Here is a 20217-nt window from a genome sequence, read left to right as displayed (position 1 = left end):
CCAGTGGGGTGACACTGGATATGTTCTGGCTAAATTTTTGTTTAATATCAAGGTAGTATTTTTCTTCCATGCATAAAAGCAAGTAATCTCGAAATACAGATCTTTTTTGGGTATAGTAATTACTGCTTCTTCACTAACTGTAAGAGCAATTAAGCCCCAACTAATGAGCAGTTTTCTACACTACAGTTATTATGCTCTATCTTAATAATACTTATCTCATCAAATAGCTTTCTTCCTTTGGAAAAGAAGTGTCTAAATTCATTACACGTTTTACAGCTACTGGTCAGAAGAGATTAATCCTTTTATCTTTTAAGGCAATTTTAGTTTCTTTCTGTTCTCAGGTGCAGCTGGTTCTGTTTACATTTTTCACCCTCTTCAATTTGTCTTCTCTGGCCACCTTAGAACATAAACTTGCTTTACCTGCAGGGTTGGAGCTGGGACTTCCATCTGTGATAATAATGACTTAATGCCAGGCAAGGGAGATGTCCTGCTCTGAGGGCAGATGCCTGTAAAGTGTGAATTTCATTGCCTTTTAATCTAACAAATGTTGAGATTTGAGGCTTTTGGTAGGTTTTGCATTCTGTTTTCTAAGAATTGAAACTACCATATTTTGAAATACCTAAGCAGTAGCTGCCAAAGTATAAAGGAGCCCTGCACTGTGTGGTTCAGTGGGGAGCAGCTTGGAATAGAAATGTCCCAGAGGGGTGAGGCAGCACTGCCAGGTTGGGAGTTTTATTGTTGGCCTCACAGTACTTGGTGTTTTTAAGTCACAGCTGCTGGAGTCTTCTAATGAGAGGAAAATTCATCAGCTTCTGTTTAACAAGGCAGCAGTGATTATGGGAGAGGAACTTGAATATCTGTTCCAGGTATTGCTGGCTGGGGGGGAAAAAAGTCACATAAAAAGAGCCCCCAGAACACTTTGGTCATATTTTTGTAATTGAATATCATCTTTTGGAGATGAATTGCATAGAAGGATTGGGAATGCTCCAAACAGAGAGACCAGTTCTCCATCCAGGGTGATCTCTTTTTCTTCCCAGTGTGTTGCTACAGCCCCTGTGCAGGACCATGGCTCTGTGTGACATATGGGCTAAGAGGAAAATCCCCTGCAGTGGTAGTTTTAACACATCTTCTTCCTTTTTTAGGTTTGTTTGTTTTTGTTTTAGAAGCAAACAAATCTTCTCATATCGGTTGAGAAAAAATCCTAATGCTTTGTTGAGCCATGTTACCACAATCATAGTCAGGGCTAAATCAAGATAGAGATATGAGAGAAATTGAAGTAAATCCTATAGTTACCTAAGTTTTCTTTTTAAAAATTCTCAACAGTTTAGAACTGAATTTGTAGAAGCATTATTAGATAAACTCTAGCCGTGGCATGTTTGCTTTAGGACCTTATTTAGCAAAGCACTTTAGTAAATACATCATGTGAAGCCCATGAATTATAATATATCTGTCCAATGGATAGAGCACACAAGTGAGTGCTCAGTGTCCAGGCTATGAGGAGCCCTTGAACTGGAACTATTCACACAATAAAGTTAAACATTTGCTGAAAAGACATTGGATTATTCAGCTATTTAAAGTAAAGCATGTGCTTAAGTACTCTGCTGAATCAGAGCCTATAAAAAGAAATGTTCACAAAAACATGTGAATGCTGAAAATGGAAACTAATGTCTAGTTAGCTGATATTGTGTGGCTACACAAGTGAGCTAAAGCTGGGTTAGACCACTGTTGGCTGGGCTAGCTCTGAGCATCTCCCATCCAAGCTGCGAGCTGTACTCAGGAGTGTTTGTGCTGGCTGCCTGGGGTGAGTAAAACTGAAGTCTATTCTAGGGCAATAAATCCACTGCTTAGTTTGCAAGGCATCATACCAGGAGCATTATGCTACATGATATGCGTGCCATAAAATGCAAGGCTTCTCTGAACCACTTAATCGAGGCATAAACTGGAGCTGTGAGGTAAACTCTGGAGGCTGAGTGTGAGTAAAGATCAATAAGATGTGTCTCAATAACTCTTAAATTAATAAACTTCTACTACTGATTTACTAGCTTCTCTGTGTTAGTGGAGTTATAAGTGGTTGCATCCAGAATTTACTTCAGAATAAACCCTGCTTGCTTTTTTTGCTGCTGTGAAAACCTGTGAGACCAGAAGTAAAAGACAGCTGGTATCAGTCACTGATAGTTAATAAAAGCGTTGGTGCAAGCACTCTCACAAAGTTTAACTATTTGCATGAGCTTCTCTCTCTTAGAAAATCATCTCCTCCCCAAGGTGTGCACCAGGTTGTGTTTCTGAGAGCAAGGACTCGTACAGGACATCACAGCTGAGGAAGAAACAAAGAGTGGTGTACGTGCTTTTAAAGCAGCTATTGAAAAAGACCTGGAGAAGATACAAATAAATCCTATTTTACCAGAGGAAAAAAACCTCACCACCTTTTTTACTGTTAGATAGTATGAAGTTTATAGGTGTCACCCCCATTGTGAGATCAAGAGCAATCCATGGATTTTAATTTGCTTACAAAGATAATGGAAGTGGCTCCAAGCTAAGCCCTGAAACGTGTTTGGCCCTTGGACACCTGAGTGGATCCAGGTGTATTAGCCCAACTCCTGTATGGATGGGTTTGGTTTCTTTTGTTATTTCCCCTGGATCAGATTCTTCTTTGTATTTGTCAATAAAGTCAGGTACTCCGGAGTACTGCCATGATCAGTTGCTCAAAGGTAGTAAGACTGACCAAAACAAATCAGGAGAGATTGAAAAGAGATAGTAATTTTCAGGTTCTCATTCACTGTCTGGGTTCTTGACCTTTTTTGTGTGTGTGTGTGTGTGTGTTTCAAGATTTTCCTCTGAAACCACAGAGCCTGGAAAGTTTCTAGTTTAAAATTCTGGACATAATTCATTCTCATGAGACCAAGGCTTCAGTCTCTTGAGTCCACCAACTGTGGCCTTAATAATGTCATTAAATTGCTTAAGACATCCTCTGTAATCAGGAAGGTTGTGTTTAATTATATATTGTGGTCCTTGATGCCAAATACCGCTTCTGCAATTGCCTTAAAATACTTTGAATACTCCTAACTTAGTCCTATACATTTGTACTGGAAAGAAATTCCAGTCATGGATTGAAATCTATTTTGTATTTTACTTTGAGCAAAATAAAACCAGAAAGTCTGTCTGCTCCTCAAAAGGCTCCTCCTGGATTCAGTGTAAGGTCATGGATACCACAGGAATACAAACAAGTGCAACAGTGCATTTTTCAGCATAGTTGGAATTGATCTTGTCCCCACAGTGAGCTAGTCAGCATCTGGATTTTTGTAGATGAAACTAATAAGGGTTGACCTGAAGGAAGAAAACTTTTTTGAATATTTGTGTGTGGTACTTAGGCTGGATCTGTTGATCTGTTTCCCCACCCTCCTTTGCTTTTTTCATGCTCCAAGTCTATTGACAGATTCTGTTAGAGCTGAAAGAAGGAATCTAGGCTTTTGCAGGGTATTTGTGATTTAGGAGAGACAGGATTCCTGTGCACATCTCTGATCCAAGAAATATCCTCTAATTATGGCAGTGGAGGGCTCTGTTTGGGTCTGTTCAGCGTTTTCATTGAATCTCCAGCCTGGCTGACTTCTCTGAAGGACAGTTCTGGGCAGTGTGTGAGCTTCCCTCTGAAGAAGAATTTTCCAGCATGACTGCCTTTATTGGTGAAGACCTTCTGCAAGTGTCTGCATTGAGAAGTCCCCAGCAAGGGGAGATGCTGTGTCCTGAACACCACCTGCAGTCTGCCACTGGAAGGCAGATAAGGGCTGGGCTGGACTCCTGGAGAGCCGGTGTAAGAAGAAAGCTGCAGATCGAAACTTGGAGAGCAATTAAACACGGGAACAACCTTTAAAAAACAAAACCAAAAGGCCACACACAATGACTACTCAAGATTTGAGTTCTTCAGTACTCAATACCTCTGTGAACAAGGTGAAAACTGTTTTTAAGGTTCTGGGAGGTGTCGTTATGAAGTGTAGTGACTCACACTTGTCATGTCAGTATGTGTTATCCAACTGTTTCTTCTGGCATGAAAACCTGTTAGTTTTTACTGATACTGTAAGAGTGGAAAACCACACAAAACCTGAGACTCCTTCCCCTGGAACAGAGCAAGCTTCAGCAGTCTTGGAAATAGAACACGGGTTTCCTTGATTAAGTGAACTGTTTACAGACCTGTATAGCTAACAAGGATGCCAGGGGTTAAGTGAGATAATTTATTTTTGATGAAAATCAGAAAAAACAAAATCTGCTTTCTATTCTGTGCATTAATATGCCAGTTAAGCAACTGGAACTACTGTTCAAGGCACATCTAGTTTGTAAATGAATAAGGATTTCAGGCCTGGAGTAGAGAATCTGTGCAAACTGTGCAGTGCAGGCTGCTCTGTTGGAATGTGTGGTTTTGCATAACAGGTGAACTGAAAATGATGGGTATGACAGGAGCTATATTTAAATGAGCCGAGTTGAAAGCAGTGCGAGAACAGAGGAAAATGATATACACAAATCACAGTGAATTCTGTCCTCTGCAGATCTATTTCTTTTGTCCCAAGCAAAAATTGCTGTGATGGAACATGAGGAACTAACTTTTGTGACCCAGTGAGTTGAAACACAGTCTGAGTTTGGCAAAGGTACATGCCTTGTGGCATGTGAAGGGGAAAGAAACAAATATCTTCTGGAAAAAACTGAGGAAAAGAACAGTTTCATTTTCCAGGACTTCAGAAGGATTTTTAAGATATTTTTTTCCTTATGTTGAAGGAAACTTCAAGATAACAATTTCCAGTGTTTTAGGTCAATACAGTCATTGAATTTCTGAAAGGTCAAAGCTGGAATGAAAAATACTGTGACTGGGTCTTTATACAACCAAGTTTCTGGGTTTTTGTCAAGTATTTTTTGCATATATTTTCGAGTTTCAGCTACTATTGGCTTAAAGGAAGGACCAGGAGAGTGTAGAGCAAGTGATGTTTTGCTCAGCACTGGCTGGACTGCAGCAGCATGGTGTGAGGATCTCATGCTTCCCAGCCTCTGGCACTAGAAAAATACTGTGGTGATGAAAATGATAGTTTAGGGTATGTTCAAATCGGAGAAGAGCCCCACAAGGCTGCAGCATCTTTATATTCTCAAGGGAAAGTCCTGGTGTTACCAAACTCAGTCTTGTCACACCAATGTCACCAGTCTGCACTGGGGTCAGGCTACATCCCCACACTGCTTCCTCCTAAGTCACCATCTCTTTGTACCTTCACCCTAAATACAGCAGTAACTTTATTCCAGTTTTACTTCCTGATGTTACTGAGACGACTTAAATATTTCAAGTCATGTTCCTCAGTGGACTCTTCAGGTGAAGCATACAATAAATCTTTTTTTTTTATTTAGGGAGTTTTCTCTGCCATTTCTCTAGGCTTAAAAGCATTCATGCTTTCAATAGCAATTTACCTTTTTTTAAATTTGCTGTAAAAGTTGAAATGTGCTGTTTTTCCACACTTCCAGGCACCTGTAATCTCAGCCATGCTGCATTGAATTGAATCTCCTATTTGTATTTGCATTGTTTGGTTTTTTGCCCCATTTTCTTTCATATTGTGTCAATCCTGTGCCTGTCCTTGTTACATCAGGCTTCCACAAGGGTCAAGCAGGTTGATCTCCGAGCTTGTCCTTTCAGTGAGCATCTACTCACTTACCTGCTTACCAGGTTTCCCCCCTAAAGAAATTTCCTGGGTGTGGAGCAAAATTGGTAAAAATGATCCATTTTTTTGTTACCTCTCAGAAAGCTCCTGCTGGGATGGGCAGTGTGCTGTCTGTTAGCATTGTATCGGAAAGAGCCGCGTTTTTCCCAACTAGAGCTTTGTTATGAAGTTCATTTGACTGAAAATATTTTGCATGCTTAACTACCTGCTGGTGAATTTTTCTATGCCAAGTAATGTGTCAGGAGCTAGCAGAGCATAGTAAGTTAATTACTTGTGTGCATACTGTGAAGGAAAAGCAAACAGCAAGGCACCGGTGATACGAAGAATGAGACTTCATTTCAGTCACCAGAGATTGTGTTGTTAATGAATCCACTCAATCAGCAGGGAATTGGTAGTGTAGATAAGCCCAGGTATGGCTGTGTACTGATAGGAAGATTAGTCCCTCAACCAAAACATTGTTTTTAGTGAGAGTTTGCTAATATTGAATAGTTTTTCAAAAGCACCGGTGAGATAAAGTAACAGTCTGAATAATAATTATGGCTGTCTCGAAAAGACATGATGACGCTGATGATCCTCTGATGTGCTCTGCAGACACCATCCAAATCCGCTATCTTACAGATTTCACAGTGGAGTGATGCACTCAGATTCCATTTTATGGAATCACCGTGGGCTGCCCGAACACTGCAGTGGCTGCAGGGCACGGGGAGGCGCGTTCAGAGCCGGGCTGGCAACACCCGCCAGGCACCCTCGGTGGCTGCAGGTGAAGATGCTCCCGTGGGAGCTGCAGGTGAAGATGCTCCCGTGGGAGCTGCAGGTGAAGATGCTCCCGTGGGAGCTGCAGCCAGTGGGGTGGAGGAGCAGGTGGTGCCCTTACATTGCCCTGGGGAAAATTCATCCTGGGAGCAGCTGCATCCCAAACCAACAGAGCTGCACTCTGGGGTGAGTGTCCCTAAGTGAAGGGTTCATGCGGTGCTGGAGGAAAGGACTTCTATCCCAGCTAGGGTATCTTTTGGGTTATTTTATATTTAACTTGATGTTTGAGTGTGCACCACAGGTCCTGTGGGAGTGAATCTCCTGCAGCGCTCACCCTGACTCCATCCATCACAGCAGTTCTTCGCTGCCAGCTCTCTGCAGCAGCTGTTTTCCCCCAGAGCAGCTGCTCAGGTGTTTGTGTGCGTTTCCCTGCCCAAGGGTAGTGCTGGCAGCAGGGAAGGGGTCTGGGGCAGGAGAGGGGCTGCTGCCAGTGACCTCCTCCAGCACTGACAGGTTATCACCTAAAACTCATCTGGAGAGAAGGAGTGCAAATAAAAGTGAATAAAATCCACATTAGGAACATTAGGTCCCTTTCATTACTTTGATTTGTTGGGGTTTTTTTGTCTTTGCTTGGTTTGGTTTTTTTGGTTGGTTGGTTGGTTGGTTTTTTTGGTAGGTTTGTTTACTCATTTTTTCCTAACTCTGGACTAACCAAAGCTGGTTTGGAACAGTTTAAGCCATGTAATGTAACATACTGGAAATGACAGATACAGAACAAAAATGAGAAAACGGGTTGTAAATGTTCTCTGTCAGCCACAGGAGCAGTGCCTTCTGAGGGAGTACCTCAGGCTGGACGCTACGGCTGCTTATTGTCTTCCTGTTCATTCCTCTTAAATTAATGGTAGAAACATAGACTGAATGTTAATAGGAGTTGAGGGCAGGGTTCATGATGTGTCATTAAGTAAAAGCTAGCAATCTCCCAGCAACTCTCCTGGGAGCTATTTTACTGGTGAATATTAGTGAAAGGGACAGCTGGATTGAGAAGGCTGTTGGAACAGAGATGCCATTAAGAACTTAGCTGGGCAAAAGTTGATTTTCACCTAAAAAGGAAATATCATGGCAAAGCCAGTATTTGTCGAGATTTGATGAGTGAATTGGGGGACTCAAGTGTTTTCTGTGATGTGATTAAACTGTGAAGTCCTAATCTGGAGGCTGTCTCTGGTCAGGGTAGGATCAACAAGTGGTTTTGAAGAGCTGAGGGTGACATGTTTCAACAACAGATAATTTTATCTTCCTGGCTTTATTTTTAAAACCCACCCTCTGCTTAGGACACTTGTGTTTTTTGTAAACCTGAGCCAAAGCAACAAGTGAAAATTATTTCTGTAGTAGGTTTCCTTTGAAATGATGAGTACTTTCAGCAGTGCCTCTAGATAGGCTTTATTGATATCAGCCCTCCCTCCCTTTATTCCATTTCTATATTGCTCTGTGCTCTCTGTGGGTCTTTTATTAACTTGCATCCTGGAAAAATTCAATAAAAATGTACAGCTTTTTCCTGTCTTTCCTCCTCCTTTTCTTTTTTTTTTCCATGCTGGCTTTCAGAGACAGAGCTCTGGGGAGGATTTCTTTGGTTAGTTACGAGGAACAGATGGGAATCAAGAAAAGGTACTTTCTGTTCCTGTACCCACCCAAATTGGAGGTAATTAAGTTACAGTGATGCATCATTTACGTTAGCAGTTTCTTTGGTGAGATCAAGCCTATTAAAGGTACATGTGAGAAGTAACAGGACTCAAGTCTGTGGTGCTTTGAGAAATAACTGGAACTGGGTTTTTTCTAAATGTGTTTGCAGGTACCCTGGCACAAAGATCTGTAGTGGGACAGTTCAATTTTGCACAGCTTTTTATCTCCATAGCTGTCTTCAAGTTCTGAGCAGTCCTTGCAGCTGCTCTGATGAGACAGGTGAATAATAATTCCCTTTACAAAGGAAGGGAGTGAAATGGAGCATGTAGCTCCTGGTGGTGGGAAGGAAACAGAGAAGCAAGATGGGAATTTGAGATTTCCTGACGTAAATGTCATGGCTTCTTACTGTCACTGTCATTCAGTGTCAGTGTCTGAGCTCCTGGGCAGGTCCAGCAGCACGGGAGCATTGATGCTTCAGCAGGGTCTCAGTCAAGCCCTCGAACAACCCATGATCTCTGGTTCAAAAACCACACAAGGGTTCCTGAGCCCATCATCTCTGTTCTTGCACATTTTCTTCCTGCCTCACTGCTCCAGCAGCCTGAGGTGTGTCTCCCACAGTTTCAGCTCAGCAAATGCTCCCAGGCTGCTCCCCAATTTCGACTGCAGATCCTGTGGGGATTTCACCTGCAGTGGGGTGCTGAGATCACAGAGTGGCAAGCTGGCCTCTTGTCTTCCTGCCCTTTGCCTGGCTGGGTGCTGGCAGTGGTGGCTGTAATTAGCACTGAGCCAAATTCAGGTTCTCTTGCTTCCTTTTCATTCAGCAAAGTCTTGCTGAAGCCCCCGAAACCTCCATCAGCATCCAACAACTCTTGGGTGGGAAAGTTTCTTGCCCAGTTTCTTCCTCTTGTTTGCTCAGATTTATTTTCTGAGAGCTTTGTTCCCACCATTCTTTCTCCTTAGAGTAGCACAGATGGAACTGTGGTTTACATCAACATTGTATGAGCTTATGCTTTTTCATATGTTTAATTCCGTGAAACACCAGACTAATTTCTTCTTTTATCTTTGCTCTCTGGAAGAAATTACGTTTCTTTTCTTTCTCATGGGAAGGTTGATCACCTTTCTGGTGTGTTAGAGCCAGCTCTGGAAGATGGCCTTGGAGAAGAAAGCATGAAGCAAGGTGTTCCAGAGGAGGGGAGGTTAGCCCAGGGGGATGCATCTGTTCAAGCTGGAGATGTTTTATATTGTGTTTGTCTTGCATTGTTCAGTTTAAGCTTTTTGAGGCGGCAGCTGCTTGCTGGTGAGGTTTGTAAGAATGAGCCCCTCTTCCTTCTGCTGCCTTGGGGCACTGCAGCAATAGAAATACCCCTCCTGTCAAGGTCCATCATTATACAGCTGTTGCCTTGTAAATGAAAAAAAGAATAGTTGAAAAGGGAAACCCTTCTCCAGAGAAACTTGGCCTGGATGTGACCTGTCCAATGCACCCATTACTGAAATCTGTGTCTTCCTCCCAACAACACAAAGTACTCTCACTGAGCTACTGCATTGATTTGTAATACATCTTCATTCTGTAATTTCCATTAGGATTTATACCTTTTTAAATTATATTTAGGAAAAAATCTATTTTTATGTCTGTCCCTAGTCTTCACAGGGCTTTACTGAACTATATAGGAATAGAAGAAAGGTAATTTACGATGCCTTCATATAAATTAATCTCCTGTTTTTTCCTTATATTGTAAGTTATCACCTCGTTTATTATATGCAGCTCAGGGTGAGCAGTTTTTAAAAGGCCTCTGACAGTTATGAAATGAATGGTGTGAGATGTCAGACACATTTATTAAAAATATAGAAAATTATAAAAAACAGAGGATGTAGATATACATTGTCTCAGTCACTTGCCACCAGCAGGCACTTTCAATACCACAATTTATCCTCCCGCTCAGTGAGTTCTGCATAATAATTTAATTGATATTGTTGTGCTCTGTACTCAATATAAATAATTTTGAAATACTAGTTATAAAATTCAACAAGTCATTAGCCTAGTCTATCTAGGGTTTATTGTGTGAGACACCCCTAAAAAAGCTTCCAACTATTTTGCCAGCACAGCTAAACTTAGAACCATTTTCACTTTTGTGTGGTGGTAAATTATTCAGCTCACAAATGCTAAAACTTGAAATGTTTATGGAAAAAGCTTGTTTTAGTAATTATGCTTATTCCACTTTTTTGTGAGCTTCCTGCAATCTTAGTCCTAAGGTCCTGGTGGTTCCTAATGTTGGATATTTATCATACATTTGTGCCACTTTCAGGTTGATAGGTACAGTGAGAGCTCCATACAAGATTCATGGCAGCTTCATACTTTTTTGAGGAACAAAATTGCGATGCAGGAAGTCTGTATATGAGTTGGGGGGGGATATATAATAAAAAAATCACTACATTTGTGGCTGCATAATAAAGAATAGTTCACCAAGGAATACAAAGGTTGAAAACATACATTAAAAACTTCACCAAAGGTAATTGAAGGTTAGGAAGTTTAATTAAAAATCCAGCAATAGCTGTAGCATCTGTGGATATGAAAATTTAAGGAGAACATGCACGTCACTCTGTCTTTCAGTTTAAAAGCTGCAGACATTATAGGATGGTTTATATTTGGGAGCGTGATTTAAAGCCTTTCTTTGCGTCTGCCACGTTCTGGCAGTGTGACAGGATCACTGACACCATCAGTTTTGAAGATCATCTTTCCTTCCACAGCTCCTTGCTGTAGCTGTGGTGGCATCAGTGTTTCTGTGCTGCTGCTGCTGCTGGCTCAAAGATTATCTAAATCCAACCCCTGTTTTGTTCCATCTTCCTGTATTCTGTGTTTGTTCCAACAAGTGCTGGTTAAGATATGCCTTATCAGAGATTGTTCTTGGGGAAAGTTTCTTTCAGATATTTTGACTTCTCAGAAAACTGTCGCTGGTTGTTTACACCTCTGCCATGCCTTGCACACCTTCCCTGGCTGAGCCTGCAGATTGCTCAGACCTGTTTGTGTCTCAGCAAGCTCTTCGGGATCGTGCTCTTGGTATTCGCTCTCATTTCTCAAGCAGTAATTGGAATTTTCTGCAAGCACGAGTGTCTCATGTTAAACAGAGTGATGACAGAGAATAATAAAATGAAAAGCCCTTTTCCCCCAGGGCAGGAAATCTTTGTTCAAAGCAGCACTGTGAACTCTTAACTACAGCCTCTCCTTCTCCATCCCTTTGATTTTGGTATGCCATCACTTTAGAGCAAGACAGTATAATTTCAGCAACTTTTCCCCCTAATATAATGATTTAACAGCCTCGTTGCTTTCTCTGCAACGGGAAGACCTCTGAAAGATACTACTGATTTTTATCAAGGCTTTAGGGATTTTTATACCTTTAGCTCTGCAGCCTCATGCTAAATCAATCAGCAAGAGATATGTCATTCAAATCATTCTTTTCGGCCTTGTATCTAAATGCAGTCTTTAGGCTTCATCCTACAGATTTCACTTTATTTCTGCTTCCCAGGAGGGGACTGGAGGTGAGAGGAGAGGGTAACGGGAGGCTGATTTTTCAGCCATTCTGGATCTGCAGTACATGCACTGCCTCCTGTCACTATTTACGTGGCTTAAGCACCTTCTCTGGTGCCTTCCTGGACCTCCTGATGCAGCTCCTTTAAATGGCAAATGGTGATAAAGAGATCTGGCATCGAATAACAATTTCAGGGGTTTTGGTCCCAGATAACAGAGAAGAGCCCCGGGACTGAGATTTCTGAAGGAACTTAAAATGCTTCATTCCTGTAGTGAATTTCACTGATAGTTGTTTGTTTAAAACAATTTTTTCCTGTTTGAAAATCCAGCCTGCTATTGAAGTTCATTACTTTGTAGCTGAGCAAGGGCACCTCTTGCTTGTTCTTTCTCTGTGTGGAAGAAAGGAACTGATTTGGTTTACTGGTGGTGACATTCCAGTGTTTCTTGAGATTTGGCTCGTGAGGGAGCAATTCAAGTAGAACAGAGATTCAGATCTGTGATGTGGCTCAGCTAAATGCAGGAATGGTTGGGCAGGTCGTAGCTGCCAGTGCAGGGAAAGGGAAGCATCTCCATTAATCCAGAGCCTGTAAAACTTACAGAGGTTCTTACCTGCTCTGGTCCGTGAAGTCTGCAGGCTGCCCCTCCAGAGCTGTGCAAGCAAAGGCTGGGACCTCTGGTTTTGTTTGAAGAGGAAATACTGATTCATTCCATCAGTCCCTAATAACTGGTTGGATTTTGCCCTATGGTAAACAAGGAATTTTCTCCCATATTAAGATGATGGGATAGGAATTCCCCATGAAATGACTGAGCTAATTGCAGAAATGAGGGGATTTGATTGCTTTGCAATCATTATTACCATTTCCATTCAAAGATGAAAACCAGAGGCACTGAGTACAGACAAAGATTTCTCAGAGGTAATTATCTGACCAAAAAAAAAAAAGGACAAACAAATAATAAAAAACCTACAAAATCAAAACCCCTAAACTAGTTCTTTCCATGTCAGGCCTGAGATTTAAAATCACATTTTTGTAAAAATGTTTAGAAAACAAATGAAATTTTAAAAAAAATTAAAAAATATATTTCTACCTGTTTACAAAGGAATGAGGAAAATCATATTACTCGTAATTTGCTAATTTCTGTTAAACTATATCTATGTAAAGTTATATGTGTTACTCACCAGTTTATACCAGAGTAGCTGATCCATTAATGAAAAAGTTACATCAAATCAAGGAAATGCCAATGTTTTTAATAACAGATGTTTTAAACAAAACCTGTGGGAGAAAAACAAATATATTTGATTTTTTAAAGTGTAAGTTTTCATACAAGCTTTAATTAGATTTTGGCAGAATACATTACTTTAATGGTTTTTCATTAATGAAGACTGCTCATTGCTTTGTACAGTAAAAAGAAGGAAAAAAGTAATCTTGGACTATATTTAAGGAGCAGACAGTGTATTAAAAAACTATTAAAGTTACTGCAGTCATTGACAGAATGATTTTGCATGAGAAAAGACTCGAGGAAGCATCAGATAATTTCACACAAGGATGGGTGATAACATCTCTGGCCTGAAGTGGGGGTTGAGATGTGTGTGAGGCCCCACGTGTAGCTGGGGGCTGTCTGATGTTTTCCTGATCTTTTCCATCTAGGTTGGGGCTGTCTGATGTGTTCCTTTGCCTGCAGGTTGTCCCACCATCTCAGTGGAAATGTGTATTATTTACTAGCACAGGTGTGGGCTCTTAACTTGGTTTCTGAAAACCAAATTATCTATCAGCCTTAAAAGGCCAACTCAAATTCATTTGAAATTTTATTTGATTTAAGGCACCATGCTTACTGTTGGAAAAATGAAATACAAATAGCCATAAGTTCCTGGGTTTCAGATTGGTAAATGTCACACACAGAATTACAGGATTTCTTTTTTTAACTAGGTTTAAGTGAAACAGAGTCTTTATTTAGTGTCATGTTTTTATTTAAAAGCATTTATTTAAAGTTCTAAAAAACAAAGAATTCAATAAAGCAAGACAGGTGTAACTGCAAATGATTAATGATATAATTCTCAGTACTTTATAAAGTGTCTAACGCTGAAGAGATTTATACAGTGCAGAATGGCAATTGAGCTTTGATGGAAGGAATAGGTAATCAATATCTGCAAGCTTGGAAAAAGTGTTCTATTTCCTCCTCTAATGATATAGGGCTTTTTTGCAAAGCAAGGATGTCTGGAGCATGAGACACTTGGAAGAAGAATTAATTTGAAATCTGCAGTGGAAGATCAGTTTTAATTGAAACTGCACTTGAATGTCCATGGAAAAAAACAGGCAGTTGGGCCTGAACCCTTCTGATGGCCACTGGGAATTCATGAATCCCACTGCACTATTCTTGATTACATTTTAGAGGTTGTTGAATTCCTTTTTTTTTTCTCTTTTTTTTCTTCTGGGTAAGGGCTGTAATTTATTTTGTTTGGTTTCAAACTCCAAGGTTTTCCTCTGCCCTCCCTGTGGTCACTGTTAAAGCTGGAGCAGCCCCAGTTCTGCACTGCTGGGGATGGAGATGTTGGGGTCGTGCCCCTGTATCTGCCTCAGGCTCAGCCATAATGGTGCAGGTCACGTTGCATGTAGTCATTTACATATCAAAAACTTGTGAAAGAAATTAATGGCAAGCCTAACCATTTATAAAACCCTGGGCTGATTTGAACTAGCAGGTCTTGAACCTCTGAATTGGAGCTTAGCCTTACGACTATTTTTTGTAATTTGTGATGCCAGGACTTGGAGTCACAGCACCAGCACTAAGTTGAGGTTTTGAATTGTTGAGAGAGTTTCATTGCATTAGATTTTTTTTTTCTTTAATAATTCAACACGAGTATGGAAACATTCATGGAAACTTATACTGTCACGTGAAGCAAGCTGACACTGCTAGGCTTTGTTTTGTTATAGATTTACAAGCAAGTGCAGCTACTGTGTTTATTGAAAGAGATTTATTGTTATTAAATTAATTCAAGCAAGTTAAATTAATTTAAGGAAAAAAAAGCAGACTTGTTTTTTACCATGAAACAAAACCTTCAAAGGTCTGTGAAACACTGCATTTCAGCAAGAGTCAGTTCAGGTACCTAAGTCACTTGAGGTTTTAACTCAACATGGTGGTTTGTTTGTTTACCCTTATGGCTTATTTTATTCATTTTGACAAGGCAGTTTTCACTGCAAATAGGTTGAGAGCTGGCTATACTTAAAATAAACAAACAAATAAATAAATAAATGTGGCAAGATGCATGGAAGAAACCCTACAGTCCCTGTTAAAATAAATCTGCCTACTTAAAAAAAGGGGAAAATTCCTCATTGACACCAGAATACTTAAAAAAGAAAAATTGGAGTGCACAGCTCTTTTGAATGCACAGCTTAAACCACTGCGATAGCCTCTGTGGGCAGAGTGCTTTTGAAAAGCTCACCCCTTGTTTATAATAAAGCCAAGAAACGAGAGCTGGCAGGTTTGATTATGTGTAGTGCTAAATATTTAAAGCAAATTCCCAAATTTCATGGGGTAAGTGCAAGGTTATATGTAAAGTAAATCTGAATTTCCAATTAACTCACTACAAACCAATTACTTAGAGCGTCCTGATTGGGGAAAAATAGCTGTGTTTGAGTGGAAGACATTTGGTTTCCCCCATGTAGGGCTTTAATAATTCTATTCTCTGTGGTTGTGGTATGTTGGGAAATAACTGAAAGCAGCTCTTGCTGACAATATAAGTTGAACCCTGAGATAAACAAAACTGATTTTTAACTTGGGCAGATGATGTAAATTATTTTTAAACAATGTTGCCATTTTACCTAATTGTACTTGAAAGTAAAATTTTCTTATTGTCATTGGGTACCAGACAGCATCTGTGTGTGGTGAGCATAGCAAAATCTTGGTATTGATTAGGTGTCCTGCACCAGCTCATGAGAAGAGAGCACAGATGCACTTTGCAACTAGACAGATTAAAACCCAGGGGCCAAAGAAATTGGCCTTGCCAACTGTTGGGTTTGGATGGCACTAATTGAATATACAGAGGCTTCTCAGATGCAAGGATAGAACTGCACATGGGTGCATCATTTCCTGCTGACTGCCTACTGCACACTTGCTGGCTGTGTAGCTCACAGGTGTGGCACACGTGTCACATCTGGACTCTCAGGAGAGCAGAGTTCAGCTCTGGGTTGTAACTTGGTTTTGGTAGTTGAGCTTGGGAAAAATGGTTCCCTTCTCAGCCATCAATTTCCCTGTCCTTACGTGAGAATGATGTAGCTGATTCCTGCTGTAAAGCACTTCAAGAACTCTGAGCAACAAGTGCTTTATAAGAAATCTGCGCTGTTATTTCAGGAGCTTAATCACTGTTTGTATTCATAGGAAGATAAGCTCTCAGTCTCTGTTAATACAACTTACAGGTTGGAGAGGGAGGTGATAAGAAAAATGTGAAATTCACTTTAGCTCCTCCTAAGTGGGGTGCTGAGGGTCCCTGGTGTTCTGGTACATCTCAGGCTGGTATGTGGTGTGGATGACAAGGTCTTTGCCTCAGACCTTTTATTTTTGCATATTATTTTAATTGTTCAACAAAACCAGAAAACCCATGTAAGAATAGCAACAAAAGAAATTTACTGTGTATTTCTGACACGTCATTGTCCTGTTTAATTCTTCCAGAGTAATTTTTTTTCCATTGTTGTTTTCTTCAAATTTACTAACATACATTTAGTTTAATTCTTTCTTTTAATCTTTTCTGGCTTCAAAACCTCCAAAAGAAATGAGGTCATTAATAAAGATCATATTATCTAAGCGTAGTATTGCAAGAACACAAGTTAATGTGTGTCTGTTACATTATTTGTCCATTATGAAAGGATAAACTGTACATTAATATATTAAGGCTGGAGCTTTGGGGAAGTTCCTGGACCAACATGGTAATTGATAACATTTGCACGAGAGGAGCTTGGGAACTGCAGAAAGTTTTATAGAATAGTTGTTTTTAAAAAAGGCCATTGTTCATTCCTGCCAGAGGCGAAGTTGGAACACGGCACGAAGCCAAAGGATTTCAGTCTCCTCGTAACTTTGCATGTCTTAACCTCTTTCAAACGTGGGAATTGTCACTGTGGTGGAGTTACCTGGGGAGCTTAAGTGCTTCATCCTCACACTTAAGAGTTCTCCAGCCCTGCTGAGGCACTGGGATGCTGACACTGGTGATTTTTAACAGGTACCTATGGTCCCGAGCACTGGGTGGCTTCCAGCGAGAAGTGTGGGGGCTCTCACCAGTCTCCCATAGACATCGTGGACCACCTGGCCCACGTGGGAGATGAGTACCAGGAGCTGCAGCTGGATGGTTTCGACAATGAATCTTCAAACAAGACTTGGATGAAAAACACAGGAAAAACAGGTATGTTCTCTTCTGCTTGTCTCCATAGCCTGACTACTGCAGTCAATTAAAAATTCATGCCATGTTCTCTACCCTCCTCCTTTTTCATTGTTCTGTTGTTTGGGTTTTTTGTCATTTTTTAAAATGTAATTTTCAGTAGAAGCCACCTACCTCTGCCTCTGCGTTCTGTGCAGAGCTAGTTCTGCAGATTGATTTTAAAGAGTTTTTTTAAAGGCTGCTCTTTTTCTTTTTTTTTTTTTAATGTGTGGTTTGTTTTTTTTTTTTTTGTTCTCAGTCTAAACTAATTCTCTTGGTAGTCAGTTATTCCTCAGAATAAAAGGCAATGTTAGAGTTTCAAGGTGTAACCTTGAATTATCAGCTTTGGGAGGCTCTAACACCTAATCCAAAAGAATGCTGAGATGCAGGGCTCAGGGGGAACGAGAGGGGATGTCTTAGAAATTGGAAGATTTTAGAGAAGAAAGAGCAATAACTGCACAGAGTAGTGGGGGCTTATTAATGTGTTTCTGATATGATTATAGCACAGTGTTCTTCACTGAACTGAATCCTTTTCTGCTCTGTCTGTTCTGGCTTTTAGAAAAAAAAAGAGCAGGCATGAGTACTGCTTATTTTTACCAAAACAGTTCAACGAAAGGTCAAGGTTGATTTATATGCAAAGCTGCATGCATTTGATTACTCTTTAATTCTAAAAACGTAAAAAGCAGAAATTATAAGGCCACCCTCTTCATTTGACAAGGTCAAGTATTTTTAGGGAATTGGATTAAACCACTAATTAATTCAATTTTATTTATTGGAAGTATATTTTTATCTTTATTAGCATCTGACATGCATCTCTCTAGTGCTCTCTGTGCCATGTCCCCTGGCAGGGGTCGGCTGGCGGGTCCCAGGGCATGTACCTGCTCTGGAGCTGGTGGCTCAGCTGTGCACACAGCGTGACCTCACATACACCCACCAGCTCCAGGGCACCTCACATCTGAGCCGTGGCCTGGAGTGCAGCGACTGCCTCAGACCCAGCTCCAGCAGTTCAGAGCTTAGCAGGAGCCACTGCCCCTCAGTGAAGTGGAGGGGCAGGCTGTGAGCCTGTTTCCTTTCACTGCCAAGCAAATCCAGCTAACATAAACCACCACCAGGCATAGCCGCGGGTTTTGCTGCGTTGCTCGGGTTTTTTTCCCAGCTTCACTCAGAAGTGCTCCTGTTTGCTTTGAAATCCTGACTTGGTTGCCCTTGGTAGCAGCATGAGGTTCAGGCAAGGTTGAATGCTATGGAAATTTGGTGCTTAATTAATCTACTCATGTTATGCACCCTGCCCTTTATGGTCAGAGAGGCTGTTTGTGGTAATCAGCAATAAACATAATTAGAAAAACCATGAGAAAGTGATGGTTCTGTTCTTCTAAGAAGGCTGTTAATGCTACCTGTACATGTAACAGTAACATTACTGCACATATAATAGGAAACCATGTTAGGATCATAGAGTCATTTAGGTTGGAAAAGACCTTTAAGAACATTGATTCCAACCATTAACCCAGCACTACCAAGGACACCACTAAACCATGTCCCCAAGTGCCACATCTACACGTCTCTTAAATACCTTCAGAGGTGGGGACTCTAACACTTCCCTAGGCAGCCTCTTCCACTGCTTGGCAACCCTTTTGAAATTCTTTCTAATACTCAATCTAAACCTTCCCTGGTGACACTGGAGGCCATTTCTTCTTGTCCTTTCACTTGTTACCTGTGAGAAGAGACTGACCTCCACCTGGCTGCAACCTCCTTTCAGGGAGTTGTAGAGAGCAAGAAGGTCCCCCCTGAGCCTCCTTTGGTCCAGGCTGAGCCCCCCCAGCTCCCTCAGCAGTTCCTCATCAAACCTGTGCTCCAGACCCATCCCCAGCTCTGGTACCTTCTCTGGACACACTCCAGCCCCTCAGTGTCCTTTGTGAGGGGCCCAAAACCCAGCCCAGTGCCGAGTACAAGGGGACAGTCACTGCCAGTCCTGCTGGCCACACTGTTGCTGGTACAAGCCAGAACCTTGTTCTGTTGAACTGCAGAGTGTCAGCAGATTTTCTGGTCTTGGCGCAGTTGGCAATGGAAGCTGAAGCTTCAGTCTTCTCTGCTGGGTGATTTTAGCACTGCTGCTATATTTGATTTCCTCACCCATTGGGGTATGGATTTTTGCTGACAAGTTATTGCTTCTCAGAGCAACAGTAACTGTCACTTTTCTTGGTAACTTACGGCCTTTTACTGGTAACGTGAAGACTCTTTTTGCCTTGCTGTCAGCCCTGATTTCTTCTGCTGAGCTCCTAACTCCTCCCTTGTTTTATCAAGTCCCATTCCTTTTCTTGATTTTCTGACCTTTTGAAGAAACTTGCCTGGCATTAATTTTTAAGGTGGTAAATGGTAGAGCAGCAAACCAAGTAGGATGTTTTGGCTTGTGGGTATAAGATAGAGGCCGACCGTGCCATAAATCGCGATGCATTTTGGCAGCAGAGTCTTGGAGCAGATGGCCACACAAGACCTTCATATTGCAGACTGACAGAGACAGTAAACTAAATAACTGTTTAAGAAATGGTGATGGATGTAGAGGGCATTTCTCAGCAATTAATGACTGGTTTAAAGAGACAGGGGTCCCTGGGAAAGCTAAAGGCCCTTAACCTTAATGCTCATTAAATGGCAGGAAATATGTTGCTTGGGTTATTGTTATTGCTGTAGGACCTAGTAATTTTTTTTTTACAACAGAACAATGAGTTATTTTTAGGCTCTGAAAGGTAATTCTGTTTAGATTTGTTCTGCTCTTTCTTGTTTGTGTCCCCCTCTCTATCAGGTAAAGGGCAGACAATGAACAGAAAACAGCGTTTCATTCAGAAAATGTCAATGGATTTTTTTAGGTCTCTGTCTTGACTAGAAGTGCTTTTGTGCACAATTACATTGGCCAAAGGCACCACTAATGTGGGCTCAGTTTCATCACTAGAGTAGCTGGTCATAGTATTAAGTGCTAGAGATCACTTGGAGGATATACACATTTCAGAGCTGTATTTGCATTAATTGTGTTCATACCAAAAACTTCTAAAATCAGGAGAATTCTGCTTAGAGAAACTTACTAAAATTTCTACCAGAAACGTGTTTTTGTTAAGTATATTTCCTGTGTGATGTGCATCACTCTGACCATCAGAGTCACTGTGCTGGGGCAAGGGAAGAGCTGC

General features: G+C 41.0%; 1 protein-coding gene across 1 annotated transcript in view; it reads left to right on the top strand.

Moving 5' to 3' along the window:
• The window catches only part of PTPRG (protein tyrosine phosphatase receptor type G), a 394663-nt gene that overhangs the window by 192947 nt on the left and 181499 nt on the right, over window positions 1-20217 (top strand). Inside the window, exon 3 of the mRNA XM_063411184.1 lies at window positions 16847-17026. Coding sequence (XP_063267254.1) covers window positions 16847-17026 — 180 coding nt within the window. The remainder of the gene's footprint in view (window positions 1-16846; window positions 17027-20217) is intronic.

Source organism: Prinia subflava, chromosome 14 (genome assembly GCF_021018805.1).
Source record: "Prinia subflava isolate CZ2003 ecotype Zambia chromosome 14, Cam_Psub_1.2, whole genome shotgun sequence".
Classification (NCBI taxonomy): Eukaryota; Metazoa; Chordata; class Aves; order Passeriformes; family Cisticolidae; genus Prinia; species Prinia subflava.
Note: the sequence above shows the minus strand (reverse complement) of the source record. Positions and strands in the feature narration are given on the sequence as shown.